This window comes from Rhinoderma darwinii, chromosome 9 (assembly GCF_050947455.1).
Source record: "Rhinoderma darwinii isolate aRhiDar2 chromosome 9, aRhiDar2.hap1, whole genome shotgun sequence".
In the NCBI taxonomy this organism is placed as follows: Eukaryota; Metazoa; Chordata; class Amphibia; order Anura; family Rhinodermatidae; genus Rhinoderma; species Rhinoderma darwinii.
The window spans coordinates 61,458,952-61,476,773 of record NC_134695.1 but is presented as its reverse complement, the minus strand read 5'-3'; the positions used below and the strand labels follow the sequence as shown (position 1 = coordinate 61,476,773).

At 42.5% G+C, this 17,822-nt stretch overlaps 1 protein-coding gene and 1 long non-coding RNA gene across 6 annotated transcripts in view; one reads left to right on the top strand and one right to left on the bottom strand.

The window, feature by feature from the left end:
• The window catches only part of DGKZ (diacylglycerol kinase zeta), a 149,265-nt gene extending 131,841 nt beyond the window's left edge, over window positions 1-17,424 (top strand). For all 5 annotated transcript variants that reach the window (XM_075837927.1, XM_075837928.1, XM_075837925.1 and 2 more), the window contains 7 exons: window positions 119-399; window positions 6,707-6,738; window positions 6,851-6,894; window positions 7,133-7,253; window positions 8,979-9,015; window positions 11,025-11,124; window positions 16,853-17,424. In XM_075837927.1, the coding sequence (XP_075694042.1) occupies window positions 119-399; window positions 6,707-6,738; window positions 6,851-6,894; window positions 7,133-7,253; window positions 8,979-9,015; window positions 11,025-11,124; window positions 16,853-16,969 (732 nt within the window). In that variant the 3' untranslated portion in view covers window positions 16,970-17,424. The remainder of the gene's footprint in view (window positions 1-118; window positions 400-6,706; window positions 6,739-6,850; window positions 6,895-7,132; window positions 7,254-8,978; window positions 9,016-11,024; window positions 11,125-16,852) is intronic.
• Window positions 5,840-9,045, bottom strand: LOC142660893 (uncharacterized). The gene is made up of 3 exons (XR_012850582.1): window positions 8,906-9,045; window positions 7,329-7,469; window positions 5,840-6,123 (listed from the first exon to the last, which is right to left on the bottom strand). It is a non-coding gene; the product is annotated as an uncharacterized LOC142660893 (long non-coding RNA).
• Window positions 17,425-17,822: the final 398 nt, after the last annotated feature.

The following is a 17,822-nucleotide window of genomic DNA, read 5'->3' as shown; positions in this document are numbered from 1 at the left end:
ATGTGAACACAGCCTAATCTGAATGCCTATGTAAAACCAAAGTAAATATATAGGCCGAGAGATAGATGTGCTAGGTGCGCTGAGAACTTTCATTCTAAACATCCGTGTCTCTTTATAGGAACACTTGAACTTTGTGCTGGAAATTTGCCAGGACGAGCTCTACGTCCTGGACCCGGAACTGATCATTACTCAGTCTGTGGGCACTTCTCCAGCAATGCCTGACTCCAAGGACCACTCTGCAAACCCAAGTAGCCAACATTTCCAGTTCCCACTACTACCACCACCATCCTCTCCCCCGGATTCCCCTGCTGTATCTGATCTTCAGCAGGCATCTGCTTGCCGGGGCAGGACGTGTAGTAATAGCTCCGTCACCCAAATGGATGTGTCATCTGGGCATAGGTATGTCCTGGATCTCTAGGTTGGCATCATCAATGAAGAAGCCATTGTTCTATAATAGGAGTAGATGTGCACCAATTCATATTTACATTGTGATGCGTTTGTCTTACCCGTGTGACCCACCAGATGATTCCTTTGTGTATCGAGTACATTAGTCTTTTTGCTGATTCTTGTAATGCACCAAATCCTTTTTGCCTCATAATCCCATCTATTCATCCCTGGATCCGTCCTGTAAATGTTTTTCACACGTTATAATATCTTTACAGTATAGTCCATGGGATGCCTCAAAGGACTTCTTTAAAATGCTAGAGCAAGATTTTTACATAATGTAAGATTAACCCCTTCCCGCTGCGGCCAGTTTCGACCTTCCTGACAGAACCTTATTTTTCAATCTGACGTGTCACTTTATGTGGTAATAACTTTGGAATGCTTTTACTTATCCAAGCGATTCTGAGATTGTTTTCTCGTGACACATTGGACTTTATGTTAGTGTTAAAATTTGATCATTACGTTCAGTAGTTAATTGTGAAAAACACCAAAATGTAGCGAAAAATTGCAAAAATTTAGAATTTTTATAAATTTATATGCATCTGCTTGTAAAACCGTAATACCGCACAAAATAGCTGCTAGTTAACATTTCCCTCTACCTTAGATTGGCATCATTTTTTAAACATTATTTTTCTAGGACGTTACAAGGCTTAGAACTTTAGCATCAATTTCTTACATTTTCAACAAAATCTCAAAAGGCTATTTTTACAGGGCAGCATAAAGTCGTGCCAGAAACAGTGTTTCCAACGCTGTTTTATTTCCATGTCAGTGATTAGTAGTTTTTATAAAAATCACTTTTTCTCAATCAGTGCCAGGTGGGCCGGGCTATCCGTAGCTCATCAAGATTTAGGACTACATAGTGTACTTGATAGTCATGCACTGTGGCGGACCACGCCCAACCGAGACTGATTAGCAGCTTTCTTCCTATGCGCAGTATGGTGAGAAAGCTGTCAATCAGCGGCCAGTAGGCGGGGCTATTTGCAGCTCTATGAATATTGGCTTCATGAGAAAAAGTGATTTTTATAACTGATCGTTGACAAGTAAGTAATACAGCGTTGGAATCGGGGTCTGTGGCACTACATAAACCTGGTGATAGATTCCTCTAGGTAAAAATGTCCCACCATTTCATGTCTATAACGCCTGTGCAGGCCTCTGCGCCTCCATTGTAACAGACAACAAATAGACTCTGTGTAGTCTAATCCTGCAGTTATCCATCCATCCATCAGTCCATTTGTGCCCTACTTTTTGCTAACATGTATTCTAGGCAAGTAGTAGGGGACAGGTGGAAGAGAGTATCACTGCAAGTTCAGACTACACAAGGTTTTTTGTAGTCTGTTACCATGGTGAAACATAGGCATGCAAATGAGCAGTATACACAAAACTGTAGTAACATTTTTAATCACAAAGCTCCTTCATTGTAGATGCATTGGAGTAATAAAAAAAATGGTTGTGAAGGTTGACTTACACTTTTAGGGGTATATAATGTTTTAAGGAGTCGTCTTCTGTGATGTTTTCAAGTTCTATTCAGCCAATTCTAGGAAAGCTAAGTGACCGTACATTTCGCCTCCGTTACAGTTTCTATAGAGTGTCAAAAAGCTTTTTAAAACTCCTGAATGGCTTATCTGCCTTCTTCATGGAGTGTTAGGATTAAGACTATGTTCATACTTGTTGGTTCTGCCATAGGTAAATAAATCTGATGTGGACTTTTCAAAAACTCTGCAGGCTAAAACTTGGATTTCTGGCGCGGACGTGCCAACGGATCCGCATGCGGGTTGGCTCCATTACAATTTCCGATGCGAAATCTCTGCATATAATTGAGCATGTTGTGGATCGTACAGATTTTTTTACGATGCATGTGAATAGGGTTAGAAAGACCCAAATTCGCTTGCATTGGAAGGATAATATCCGTGGATTTTGTAAGGATTTAGGTGCAGAAGCCACACCTACATCCTCGCCAAATCCTGGACCTGTGAACATGACATGATCTTATAGTTCTGTGTTACTCCATAATTTGCCATTTCGCTGCCTGAAAAACTTTTGTGATAACCCCTAGAGTAGTTCTAATGGTGGAAGTTTCTGTTGTCACCTTTGGACACCAGCGGGGGAAGAAAAATATATAACTTAGTAAGCAGTGAATACAATTGTGGACACCTTGACTGCAGAGAACAACCCAAGGCTGCAGGTTTAAGGTGGGAATGATGGTGGAAACAACAAAGAACACAAACATATACATAACCTTCACATACCTCTCGGCCAGGCGGGACTGTGCAAAGAATGGGCTGGATGTTATCATTACGGTTAACAAGCGTCTCTTAAGATTGTATGTGCATCTCCCGCTGCTGCTCAGCCTTATGCAACTCCATAGACGTCTGCACCCAAATCATAAATCCTACAAACACAGTAAAAGTCAATAATAAACCAATAACGTCAGTCCAGGGGATTGGTTTCTCCAATATAGATTATTTGCCAAGCTAGAAGTGGGACAAAGCATAAGGTCAGTGCACAGTACATTCATTCATTGCTTCATTCTGAGCTTAGTATACATTATATCTCATATCTTAGTAATATCTCAGTATTTTCTTTTTCCCACGAAGGCTTGGTGATCCCAAATGTCAAACCTTCTTACTAAAACAATGATACATCCCGCTTATGGTTTGTGTTGCTGCATAAGTTGCGGATTTGTTATCTGGGGGGTCTAAAAAAAGCTGACTGACCACTTCTCTAGAAGCTTTAATGGCAGATATACTGGTAGTCACAAAGCTTTCCAGGAAACCTTTAGAAACGTTGTTCATTTGTTTCTTACAATATGTCTGTCTCTGTGAAAGCAGAGTGACCGCCAATAGGGACACCATTACAGCTCCCATAGAGGTTGGTATACAGATTTCCCGGTTTTGTGAATGGCAAATATGCCCAGTTAAAGACCTGTCACTAGGTCATATAAGTTCAACTGGTTATCTGACCTGAATAGCGCTGTCTCCCTGACTCCAGCGCTGTTTTCCTTTTTTTCCTGGACCCCTCCGTTCCAGAGATATGGCCCACTGTAGTGTTGGCTCCCTATATGCTAATTTGCTGTAGTTAGCCAACAGGGCATGAACTACCCTCAAGCTGCCTCGCACTGATTGGTCAGCATCAGAGGCAGGGTAGCTAGCTCCACCCCATTGCTAACTACAGCATATTAGCATATAGGGAGCCAACACAACAGTGGGCCATATCTCTGGAACAAGGTGGTCCAGAAAAAAAAAAAAGCAGTTCTGGAATCAGGAAGACAGCGCTCTGCAGGTAAGTTAACTAGTTCAACTTATATAACCTAGTGACCGGTTCTGTTTAAGCAGCAATACACCCCTCTTCCCTATTCTTTATGGTAAATGTTTGCTGATTTGTCATTCAGGGGTCTAGGAAAAGCTGAATGACCACCCTTGAAGAAGCTACAATGTTGGATCTACTGGTTGTCACCTAGCTTTCTCAGAAACATACAAAAATGTATCTAATTCAGTAGTTAGCCGTTTCTGGTAACGCTAGATGGCAACCAATGTTTCTATCGTTGTAGTTCCCACAAGGGTTGTCATCCTGTTCTGCCAGTCTCGAATGGTAGGATGCTGTATGACAAACCCCTATAGGATCTAAGGATGTTGGGATTGGGGGGGCCTCAGCTATATGCCAGAGTGGAGTAGAAAGTGGAGGCAAAGAGTATCTCCCGCTCTGGCGGACTTGGCAGAACCTTTTATTACCGAACCCACCATTCAGTGAATGGGCGCCATTTAAAACTACATTTTACCTGGAGCGGCTCCCACCACTTGCCCCTCGCAATTACAGCTGATCACAAAATGATACAGCAGCCGGACCTGCACCGATCAACTCGACACCTTAAGAATGATATCCATATTGGTTATCACCCATCTTTTTCAAAAATCAATATAATACTATAAGTTAAAGGGGTTGTCCAATTTAGATAACCCATTTTCATACAATTTATTAGGGAATTCTGAGCTAATACAGGTCCTCTGTTCAGGATCTTCATCTCTTGGCCAGAGTGGAGAGAGGTTACATAGAGCGTCTCTCGCTCTGGAGGACCTGTCCTGCATTACATTTAAATAGGCACTGTGTAATTCTTAGTTTATCCTTTTGGCGGCGCTGCAGGGAAATATAACACTTACTGATAGTTTTCCCCACAGATTACAACTGATCGCTGGGGGTCCTAGCAGGGGGACACTTTGTTGTTGTGCTTATTATCAAAGGACCCTTCTAAGTAGAAATGGTCCAAAGGGGCGATCCCCTTAACAAGGACTTATTTTTCCTGTAAATCTTTTTTTAATTTCTGGGGAAGTTATCTTGCAATCTTGGTAATTTGTGCCAACCACATTATCCCAGAATCCCTACAATTATATTATTCTGGTTGTGGCATGTAAATAACATCGCATGATTTACAAGTGGGAACGGTCCTATGTACGGACATGCAAAGTTAACATCTGTTTTTAATAAAAATGTATAAACTAAACAAAGCGTCCATCGGATCCATTACACTAGCGAGCCATAAAACTCTCAGGGTGACTGCAGAGCATCTCAGCAGGAGGCTTCACATACCAAAATTTGACTTTCTTAGTCATCAGGATGTGCTTTAATTTGCAGGAAACGCTGATTGCATGAAATTCTGCGAAATAAATAACTTGCCGAATATTCCTGACGTATGAGAGCGGTGATGACTGCCCGTTACACGCTGCTGATTGGCAACACAAATCAGTCAGCGCTGCGAATAAGCGGATTCACGGAGGGGTTGTCCATCTTCATCTGTCATCACTATGCTACTACTATACAAATTATTTCAGAATGATATAATAAATTTGTTCTGCACTATATGAGGATGACAAGCAGTATATCCGTCCGGCTTTCCCAAAAAACCTAACTGCAAATTCATCTAGTCATGCAGCAGTTTGGGAATGGGGTGTGTTTTACTGTATAAATAGGCAGTTTTACTATTCAGGTATTGCAGAAAGCTGGATGAAAATCCCTTTGAAGGTTTATTCAGTTTTCTTAGAAACAGATAAAACATAGAAATGGCTGAATAGTATTTGTAACCGCTTTAAAAAAAAAAAAAGGGAGCAAATCAAGACCTTTGTGGCGTCCTGCGGTTTTGATTGCGTCCATTAGCCAGGAACTGAGCCAACTCCTTTTTTTTTAATCAGTTCAAGTTTATTCAACAAACTCCACAACAGTACAGGTCATTATACAATCTGATACATTGCGAAAACATAACTTCAAGGACCCAAGCATGTATTTCCAACAAAACATTCCCCTTTCCCCAACTCCCCCCTGCAACCCCCAGCCGGCCATCACGTTACAGGCTTCCCTAGCCTATCTCCTTCCCAGTTCCGCTCCCCATCCCACTCCAACTCTCCATATGTACACTCCCGTCAGTAGCACCATTCCTGAATGTGGGACCCCGCCACCCCTGCTCCAGTGCCACATGTGCCAGTAGTATTCCCTGGAACCTCAGGACCATTTAGATTGAAACAAGCGCGCGGAGCGCCAGGAGTTCCGAGGAAGCACACCCAGAGTGATCAATCCACCTAGCCCATTGTTTTTCAAACTTATTCTTGGACAACTGAGCCAACTCTAATGTCGCAATCTGGGGACCATCAGAAAACCCGATCTCGAAAAACGTCTGGACAGTGAGATCTCTATCTGTAGGAGAGAGGGAGTAAAGTTGTAGAGGTTTTAACAAAATATTCAGGGTCTTCAGAAACCCCATTATCAAATACACTATTAAGCACTTCTAAGTCAATAAAGGGGGTCCCAATTCTGGACACTCTTCTGTTAACTGGAGTAGAGCAGAAACAAAAAACATCTCTCACTCTGGAGGACCCAACACATCAATCATTAAATGAACAGCCCGTTCATTTCAATAAGTTGTGTAATGCTTCATTTCCCCTGCGGCGGCGCTGTGGAGGAACAGAACACTTGTTGCCAGACTCCGCCTTCGATTACAGATGATCCCTGGAGGTCCCTGCAGCAGGAAACCATGTGATCAGCTTATCACCGGCGGACCTATCTTACAAAATCGGATTCTCCAAGTCAGGCAATCACCTTCTCTGTACTCTGAAACGATGGTATTTCTGCCATACGCAAAAATAGACTAAAATTAAAAAAAACTAGGTGTCTTCATTATGTATATGAAGCACTGCCCCCTGCAGGATAATAGTATAGCACCTTACAAAGAAGAAATTTGGAAAACCATATTTTAATTATATTTTTCTTTTGTTTTTAGAAACGGCAATAACCTCTCCGATAATAACCCAGGTGAGTATTTAACGAAACATCCGCTAAGGAAATTTCTTCCTGAATTATGGTATTGTGAAAAGTTTACATTTTTGTGTTATTGACACAATAAACTTCTTTTTTTTTTTTTTAGATGAAACTTTATTGGAATCTGCAAAAAACGACGACCTTGAAAAGGTATATATATGATTTTGAGAGGAGGTTGCATTAGCAAATTAACTTTTGCGCATATTACATATGAGGAGAGGGTTGGGTGGTTCTTGGGTAATGACTAGATGGAATGTAAAGGAATGAGCATCTGTGGGCAGCACGATGGCAGGGGATGGGCCTTGGAATACTGCAATGTGGGCATGACTTGCAGGGTTCTATTAGCGGATTTCATTGCCATTTCTTCATATTCTCTCTTTGATCTTAGTTCAGAGAAGCACATCACGCTGGCGGCAACCTGACTCAGAAGGACTTCAGTGGCTGCACGCTGTTACATCACGCAGTTAATGCCGGGAGTAAAGAGATTGTCAAATATATTATTGAGACTGGTGAGTGTTTGTGTAATTAAAAAAAAAGTTTTTCAAATGCAGATTTCTTTGAGAAGTATAAATCTGTGACTTTACCTGCGACCCCTCAAAGTGGCCTCTTTATAGGTTAAGACTCTGGTCACATCTGCAGTGCTGGATCCGTTATTCGATGGACACCACCGGTGCCATAGTACCTTATTGACGTGCAATGGGGTCTATCTGGTTCCGTCAACGTTTCTGTCATTTTGATGGGAAAAATAATGTTGGAGCCTCCAATGCATATGTGAAAAGAGCCTAAGAATTTTCATAGCGGATTCATTGGACAACTTATTCTCAGAATAAAGCTGTCCCAACGATCGGCTGATTGCTGCGGGTTCTTCTGTAGCCAACGGCAATCTGTTGTTATGGCCAAAGTAAGCTGGGGTACAAGTCAACCTAACATTTACAGTATATGTTCTAATAAGGCTTATGCAAAGGGGTTATCCCATCTGGACAAGCCCTTTAAGAATGAACTTTATACTTTCATTACCTTGAAGAGGATCTGTCACTAGTTTAGTAATGCACAATCTCCTAGCTAATCTAGTAGGTGCTGTCACACTGATAATGATAGTGAAAATTGTGTCTCAAAAAGTTTATTATTTTAAGTTATGAGCTTTTTCTAAATATGCAAATGAGGCTATACTAGACAAGTGGGAGGTAACAGCAGCGATTCTTCTAAGGTGGAGCCTCCTCACAGCCTCTGACGCTGTCCTATCAGCATGAAGCTGCTTCACACAGTGTGAGAGACTGAGGCTGGAGGGAAGGGGATCACTTCAAACAGCCATATCTCTGGCTGTGGACCACCTTGAACAGCCAGTTCTGGTGTTATATGAAAGAGGAGATTCTAATCTTTCATATGACACCAGGATCGCAGTTCTAGCTGTGACACAACCGGAGGCATCACGGGAATGGTAGCTGTATACTATATGATCACACTGTGTTGCTGGCTGTGAAGAAGAGAACTACCGCCCAGAGTGAAAAGAAAGAGTCACCTCCTATTTGAAAAGTATAGCCAAATTCTCATATTTAGAAAAATACTCATAACTTTGCAAATAGTAAGTGTTTTTGGGAAAAATCACCCTGTGGTTACCAGCATCACAGCGCCTCTTAGATTAGTTAGGAGATAGGGAATTCAAAAAACTAGTGACAGATCCTCTTTAAATAAGTTGTCTCATAACAGACAACCCCCGGAAGAGCTCCTGAAACCACTCGGCAAACATGTTCTTGGCAGGGAGGGCCGCTGCCAGCCCGATAGGGGAAATATAGAATGACCTGGCTCATAGAGCACAGGATGCCACCTTTATGACATCCATGTGCCCTCGTAGGGCATATAGATGGGGGTTGTCCTAATTGGACTTATCAGAAGAAATAATTTTATGCTTTTACAGATAATCAGCGGGGAATTTGCCTTGTAGCCTGCCCTCCACAGGCCGCCATATATATTGTAGCGGGTGAATAGGCGGGGTGACCACAACTTTCCTTTAATAGCTGAAAATCACACCGACTTTTAGCAGGAGAGATTCTGCTAATGTAAATGTCTTCAACCCCATGTGTCGTGGCTGTATGTGCACTATATAGATGAGGTTTTTTGGGGGGTAGACCTTGTATATATGAATAATGTCTGTATATGTTACCGAATCCAGTCTTCTCCTGCTGTAACATTTCTTTCCAGACAATCACTTTTTTTTCTTTCTTCCTCTTGTCAAGCTCCGTCTGAAATCCTGGATGTTGCAGAGCTGAAGAAGTAAGTTTTACAACTGAATGCCTGCCAAGATTCGTTATGTGGGCTGAGGTGCTGAGTCATGAGCGTTAAAGAGGCATTAATGTCAAAAATGACTCAGAAGAGGAATGTTACTTATAAAAGTGCAATAATTGTCTAAAAAACAAAAAGTGATCTCTACGGAGGTCTTCGTTGCTGACACTGCACTCATTTGTAGTTGTCCCTTAGATAATATGCGCTCACTGCATACAACGCGGACAGCTGCCACCAACGGAAGATATTCCATTTAGGCTAGGGCTCTGCGGCAACACAAATTTGCTGCAAAAGTACGGCTCTTAGGCTGAGTTCACATCACCGTCGCTTTCCGCTGAGGGGTTCTGTCAGAGGTTTCCATCGGGTTACCCCTCAGCGGAAAGGCAGACGGAAACCTCAGCTTCCGTTTCCCTCACCATTGATATCAATGGTGACGGAAACCTAGCTAATGGTTTCCGTCTGTCACCGTTGTGACGGGGTTCCGTCGCTTTGACGGAATCAATAGCGCAGTCGGCTACGCTATTGGTTCCGTCAAGAACAATGGAACCCTGTCACAAAGGTGACAGACGGAAACCATTAGCTAGGTTTCCGTCACCATTGATATCAATGGTGAGGGAAACGGAAGCTGAGGTTTCCGTTTGCCTTTCCGTTGAGGTGTTAACCCTCAATTGAAGGGCAACGGTGATGTGAACAGGCCCTTAGGTGACTTCAAAAAGTTGCAAGTGTAAACCACAAAAATTCAACATGGTCAGATTTTTAGCGATGATCGCCAGGTTCCTTGCAACTTTTTTTGTCTATAGGGAAATGTTAAAGTTACCCATGCGGTAGTGGTAATGCCAAATTTTAACTAGCTACTTGCGAGCGACTGTGTCGCTCTGTAGCCTTAAACCAGATAAGTTTACCAACTCCAAATAACAGTTCTACGTTGCTCCAAGGAAAAAAAAAAATCCAATATATTCACGTTTAAATTTGGTGCCGTTCATATGCCACCCTTCCCCATGTTCCCACCCTGCTGCTTCATCCATAGAGCTCCATTAGCCAAATAAAGGCCAAAAGAGTGTCCTTTTACCGTATGCCAGTATATGGCGGAAAAAAAAATAGAATAGCGTAGTATACTGTGTGGTATACCATTTTTTTTTTAACATTGGAGCTTATGGGTGATGGATGCCACTGTTAGGCAACCGTCACATCGTACATTTAAACGTATACATCGGGAGCTTTTCCCGGCATATACATTACAGGTCTGCTCAAAAAATGAGATCTGAATGGGGCCATGTTTTTGTAAAAAAAAAACAAAAAACATTTAGGTAGGGAAGACAAACAAGGAGATGGAGTTAGTTGGGTTTACAGGGCCCCATCCCGGAAATAGTTGATCACAGAGAACGATAGATTGCATTCAACCACACACAGCAAATGCAGATAAGATAGCCTTTAGGTTTATCGTCCCTATAAGGGCTCATTCAGATGAGCGTGTATCTCGTCCGTGTGACAGCCGTTAAAACAACGGCCATCACACGGACCCATGTATTTCATTGGGGCCGGTCACACGACCATTGTTTCAAGGGTCCATGAAAAAAATAGGACCGGTCTTATTTTCCTGCGTGTCACACATCCCACCATAGACTCTAGTCTATGGGGGATCCATGACATCGCTCCCTGCACGGGTGAACCTCCTACGTGAAAAACTGCAGTTTTTCACGTCTGAGGTTTGCTACGCTCGTCTGAATGTAGCCTTAGTGGGAGTGAACTACTATTTTAACCTTAAAGCTAATCTTTAAGGGAACCAAAAACAAATGGAGAAACTTTTTATCTCTTTCAATCACAATGGAGGCTAGTAGTTCAATTCTCATAGTGACTCTGAGAGACATGCTGTATTTTCGACCTGGTGACAAGTTCCCTTTAAGACTTTGCCATGTCCATAGCTTTTTATAATTCTCAATGGAAAAGTACATTTTCATCTGACTCGCTCTTTTTTTTTTTTTTTCCTTCTTGTCTTTCAGTGGGGAGACCGGTCTGCACCTCGCGGCATCTCTTCGTCAGCGCACCATCTGTCATTACATAGTAGAAGCAGGGGCATCACTCATGAAAACAGATTTGCAGGTAAATGTTCAGAATAAAAAATTCTCAGAGTTCGTGGTTAAAATAGACAGGTGCGGCTTTACTGTGGAATTTTTGGGGTGGATCTGAAAGTTAAAATACATCGGCATTGACAATTTTTCTTTAGTTCTTACATAGAATGGGTTAACATGTTTTCCCCCAATATTAGGATTCCACCATAGTTTTTCCTGGTTTTATAAGCTATATTATATATTTTTATTCACTTAGAGGCTCTGTCACCAGATTATCAAATCCCTATCTCCTATTGAATGTGATGGGACGGTGATGCTGCTGCAAATTCAACTGTACGCCTGGAGCTGATGTGTCTTCTCTCTTCCGACGCCAAGGTTGAAGGACCTGTGGGAGACGTCATCATTCCCAGCCAGCTTCTTTCACTGCAGACACAGAGTGACGTCACCCACAGGTCCTTCAACCTTGGCGTCGGAAGAGAGAAGACACATCAGCTCCAGGCGTACAGTTGAATTTGCAGCAGCATCACCGTGTCAGGTAAGCATAGTAAACTCCCTAGAGACGAGCATATTAACCTTTTGGACGCCTGGAGCCGATGTATCTTCTTAGTCCGACGACAAGCTTGAAGGACCTGTGGGTGACGTCACGCTGTGTGTCTTTAGTGAAAGAAGCTGGGTGGGAACGATGAGAAGTATATGATGCTGATTTGTCAGCGTCATACACTTCTATTCACAACTCCCAGTTGGTAAAAACACAATACACGCCCAGTTGGTAATAGAGAAAACACACCCAGTTGTCCATTGAAAAGCTCATTTGCATAAATATAAAATTGCTCATAACTTGGGCAACTGTTATCTACATTGCAGCGCCGATCACATTCAATAGGAGATAGGGATTTGATAATCTGGTGTCAGAGCCTCTTTAAGTCTCTACTGTACTATTAGTTTCAGGTGGAAAAATCAAGTTTAAGTTACGGCCCAATGTTTTATCCTGATGCGCCCATCAAGCTGTTGTATTGAAAACTGTTTAGCTCTTCTGATGGTCTTAAAGTGATTGTCCACTTTGGACAATCCCTTTTTCTTGAGATTCCCCTGATTATAAGATTATTGCATGGTGTCCTCCAGCTGGAACCCCCCAATGATGAGCTGTAATCTGGGGGGAACCCGGCAGCAAGTGTTTTATTTCCCCTGCAGGGCCACCACAGGGGAAAGAAGCATTACACAGTGCCCATTAAAATCAATGTAAGGCTATGTTCGCACTGATTTTAACATGTGCATTTGGCAAAAGCATCAGGAAAGCTTCTGGCGCTTACACTGAATGTATCCATAGAGCCACATTGGCCTCTCTAAGGCCAAAAGAATATCCTCATGTCATACATCTGGGCGAAATGCGTCGGCGTACCTATTTTTAACCATATTAAATAGCGTGGTCGGCTGAGCTATTCAATACAGAGGCATCCAACTGTTTAGCTCTTCTGATGGTCTTAAAGTGATTGTCCACTTTGGACAATCCCTTTTTCTTGAGATTCCCCTGATTATAAGATTATTGCATGGTGTCCTCCAGCTGGAACCCCCCAATGATGAGCTGTAATCTGGGGGGAACCCGGCAGCAAGTGTTTTATTTCCCCTGCAGGGCCACCACAGGGGAAAGAAGCATTACACAGTGCCCATTAAAATCAATGTAAGGCTATGTTCGCACTGATTTTAACATGTGCATTTGGCAAAAGCATCAGGAAAGTTTCTGGCGCTTACACTGAATGTATCCATAGAGCCACATTGGCCTCTCTAAGGCCAAAAGAATATCCTCATGTCATACATCTGGGCGAAATGCGTCGGCGTACCTATTTTTAACCATATTAAATAGCGTGGTCGGCTGAGCTATTCAATACAGAGGCATCCAACCGAAAAGCAGATACCGTGCAGTATATATTTTTTTCTTTTTATAATGGGAGTCAATATCTCTGATGAACCTAATGCATGGACGTATGGGTCTTCCACGGTGGGAGACCATTTTTTGTAGCCACTCTCCACTCTGGAGAATAGATAAGAATCCAATTTGCTCTGAATCAATAATAATCCTTATACAGCGCCAACATATTCCACCGCGCTTCACAATTGGCGAAGTAAAATAACAAATGATCAAAACAGAACAAACAATCAGGCAAAAGGAGAGTGGTCCATGCCCATAAGAGCTTACAATCTAAATTCCCTAATAGGGTATTTAAAAAAGAGCTTTTCCAAACCAGACAACCCCTTTAAGTGATCAGCGTTGCACAGGGGGCTTTTTGAAAACCAGAAAGGGAAGGGTAAGGCCCCGACTGGGCCAGGGTCTCCACCAACGCAGCATGGCTCTGTGAACCTGGGAGATGTCACTGGTCATAGGTGTTGGTGACACATATCAGCGGGTATAGCCGGTTTTATTTTTCGTTTTTTTTGTCTAGAGTGGTCTGATTTATTATTTATTTCTTTTTTGTCTGTTTTTGCACCCAGCCAGAATGATCCTGGGTATGTGTGGGTAGATCATGTTGAATTATATGAAGAATTCCAGATACCTTGTATTCACAGGTGTACTCTTGTGTCACATATCTACTCCGCATCACGTATGGGCTCATTATAAGTGCAGCTGTACCCCTCTGCCTTATTTGTACCCCCCCTTTTCTTCCTCGTCCCCCCCCCCTCCCCTAGAACTATGACAGCTGCAGATACAGAGGCGATTGGTATGAAAACTAAGGGGGGTAAAGCAGACTGGGCGGGGGCACAAAGAGCAGGAATTGTTAGCAGAGGGGTTGACAGAGGCTGAGGAATTCCAGACAGCTGCCGGCAGCCATGTCACCCCCCCCCCCTCTTAAATTGCCCCCCTTCCCTGCAGCTGCAGGTTTTAATGTGCATTCCTTACACAGGCTGGTACTGAGACAGCCTCCCTAATGATGGGTCAGTGAGACCTACATTCTCTGCAAATGTTAGTTTAATATCTTCTGGCATCGTTTTGTTAGTAATGGTGAACCCCGTGCCAATATATTTTAGAGTTTTAGTAAAGTTGAGCTTTATGGGACCTATTCGGCATTATGTGCACTTTAGTTTTGCCTCTCTTTTTTTTTTGTGCATCTCTCTTGCTATTGTATCCACAATACATTTGCTGTAGGACATTACAGCTCTGTATCTATATGTATAAGGAATCCATCTTTGAGAATTGATGCAGGTACCAGCACTAAGGCCTCATTCACACGAGCGTATCCGATTTACGCACGTGAATCTGGTCCGAGTGTGTTGCGTTATGCATCAGTGGGCTTTGCGAGTAGCATGCGTTATTCACGCACTCGCAAAGCACTTTTTTTTTTAATTATTATTTTCAATTGAATTGATGCGTTCATCACACACCGCACCCATTGACTTCAATGAGCGCGTAGGTGCGTGACAATGCACCAATATAGGATATGCAGTGAGTTTCATGCAACGCACTCACGCTGCATGACAAATCACGCATGTGTGAATGGCCCCATTGAGAACAATGGGTCCATGTGCTGTACGTTGTTTCAACGCACAGCACAAGGACGTGATTCACGCTAGTGTGAATGGGGCCTAAGGTTCTAGCACTGCATCTCGGTACTCATCCCTTATAACATAATCCACTCCGCCGCCCCAAGAATGTATAGCTGGCAAACTCTGTTACACATACATAGATGGATCCAAAAAGACCTGACACTGCAGATAGAAAACTATGTCTATGGCCAGCTTAAAGTGGATCTCCACCATTGAACACTACTTGGTTGTTTTTAATCTATATAAGTCCAAAGTTCTGTGCTGATTAATTTCTTAATATATTTTTATAGAGCTCAGAACGTTTTTCTGATAAGTGCTCCAAATCATCTGCATAGACCTAGAGTTAAAATATATTATTCTGACTGCCTGCAGCCACCACTAGAGGGAGCTTACTGCATACCGTGCTATTTTTGCATTCAATGTATAAGCTGTATGCAGCAAGCGCATAAGCTCCCTCTAGTGGTGACTGCAGGCGGTCAGAATGATATTTTCTAACTCTGTCTATGCAGGGGTTTTGGCGTTTCAACCACTAGAAATATAAATTAAGAAATTACTCAGTACAGAATTTTGGATATTTTGCAACCCATTTGACAAATGTTCCCATAATTAATTAGGATATTTCTCTATAAATACTGCAGCGACCTGCAGTACTTTTCACTCATTAGCCTTTATCTTTCCATATACACACACCCAACCTTATGCACCTTAAATCCTTCCCCCAAGTTTGCCTGTTAAATTCCTGGTAATGGGATGACTCATATACTCTAAGTAATATTAACTTTAGGATGAGTCAAACAAGACAAAGAGCAGTCTGCCAGAAATAATAGGGAGAGCACCTTAAGACTTCTTGGCACAGCAGCTATTGCCTGCAGTACGACACTAAACAGTGCTTGACCGTATTGTCACCTTTGCTATTCTGGAAATATGAAGTATTTCGTTATTCAGTGTCCTCGCTTCATGTCCTTGTTTTACTGTGTTAATGATCCCTCTGGTTCGGAGTTACTTTACAGAAAATCTTTGGGACTCGCGTAAACAGCAATTAATCATTATTACTGGAATCGGCATAAGTGACCTGATAATGCAGCAGGGCTGCCAGAAACTATATAATGTTTAAATACATGTTTGGCTATAGAATACACAGCGGTTTGCCGCCTAGTGCAGGGCCCGTGGGGGCGGTGTATGGCACTGGGATTCAAAGAACAGCAAAGAAAGAAACCCTGTGTCATGCACCGCCCCCTTAGGTTCAGTTATAGGCATATTACAGTGTATCAGTTTTGCCTAAAGTGTTCCTTTAATTGGGTCTCGTGACCCACAGTATATAGCTAGATTCCAGTGATGCCCGTAGTACAACATCCAAACTATTTGGCATTCCAAAACAGGAGTCCCAATAGTCTGGAAAATAGAAAAATAATCTGTGTTTAAAATCTTAGATTCTAGTATCCTCACCTTCACGGTTTCGCCAAGCTCTTGCCCGACAACAAAATAATACCACTCCATAGACCATAATTGTGACAAGTTTGTGAACCCATGCCATCTTTTCCTCATTCCACTGATAAATTAACTTATCTGGAGCTATTACTGTAGCGTATACAAGTCATACACTGTAATTACAATATATATATAACTGTAACATTGTTTGAAATTCATTGTCTGAATAGTCTTAATAAAACGAGTAAGATAAAAAAGATTCTAATATCCAGCAGCGGGTTACCCAATTCTGCCAGTCTGACATTAGATAGGCATTTTATTGCAGATTGGGCAGAGATCAGGCCCCTGACACGACTGCCACTTCAATGATTGCCTCACAATTTTGGGGCATTGGAGTTGAGTTCAGCAAGAGCAATGTTGGCATGGGGTTAGTATGTTCTCCCCGAGCTTGCAAGAGTTTCCTCTGGGTACTTTGGTTTCCATCACTCTCCAAAAACATACCGACTTACTAGTTAAAGGGGTATTCTCTCCATCAACATATCAACAGGATTTGCCATGAATTTATGATTTGATGAGGATACGACCACAGGGACCCCCTACCTATGGTCAAAACTAAGGAGCGGCATTGCCCCTTTTGGCTCCGGTCAACTGTGCTCGGTCTTTGTAGACACCAGATCAGTCTATTACATCCTATTGTGAGCCACACTGCGGACAGGGAGTGATAAAAATCTGTACAGTGCTGTGGAATATCATGGGAAATACAGAAATATAATGCACTTATCTATGTATTTCAGGGAGACACTCCAAAAAACCGCGCTGAGAAAGCGAAGGACCCCGATCTTGCTGCTTACCTGGAGAGCAGACAGCACTATCAAATGATCCAGAGAGAGGACCAGGAAACAGCTGTGTAACAAGAAGCCTCTTCCCCAGAAAGACACTTACTCTCTCCGTCGTACAGAATTTTTTTTCCTAAACTTCTCCCCTATTCCGAAGGGGGGGGGGGGAGAACTGCACCTTTCTCCCAGACTTAGATCTTACAAGAAGCCTTACTGTACGTTTCCTCGAAGCCACGTCTATTGTACTTGGCACCTGCTAGAACCACTAGCTACTTATCAACACATACTCCCAACATTTCAGTGTTTCTTCTACAGAAACCATCGAACCTTTACTACCTGTTAAAGAACGCTCTCCTGACCACGGGAGGAGGCGCGTAAGCTGTGGACAACCTAGAGACAATGGCTCGATGACTAACTTTAGTCATTTTTGATATGCTTCCATGCTAGAAATGTCCTCCTTTAGTGACCTACTCACTGTGCTTAGCCCCCAATTTAGCTGTATTTTTGTATTCACATTGTGTCAGGCTATCTAGTGCTGTCCTCTTGGTCATTTCTGAAGATGTAAGACTCTCCTCGTGCTTACTATATATTTTTTCTTGGATCCCGTAGGGCACATGACTGCCCTGATCTTGCACATATGGTCTCTGCAACTGGGGCTAGTTTACATGCGTTCACCTCTCATGTGATGACTCTCGTCATTTATTTTTTTGTGTAAAGATGTATCTGTTGTTTTTTTTGTTTTGGTTTTTTAATCCTCATTAGTTGTGTGCCGTGTAGATATAAGGACATGTTGAAGTGTATATACATATGTACATGTCGTTTCTAGAAAAGAGAGACCTGCCTTTTCGAAGCCTCTACACACAGATACTAATTCATCGATCTAGTATCTGTAGACATGGGAATTAGAGCAGGAGTAGGAATTATTTTC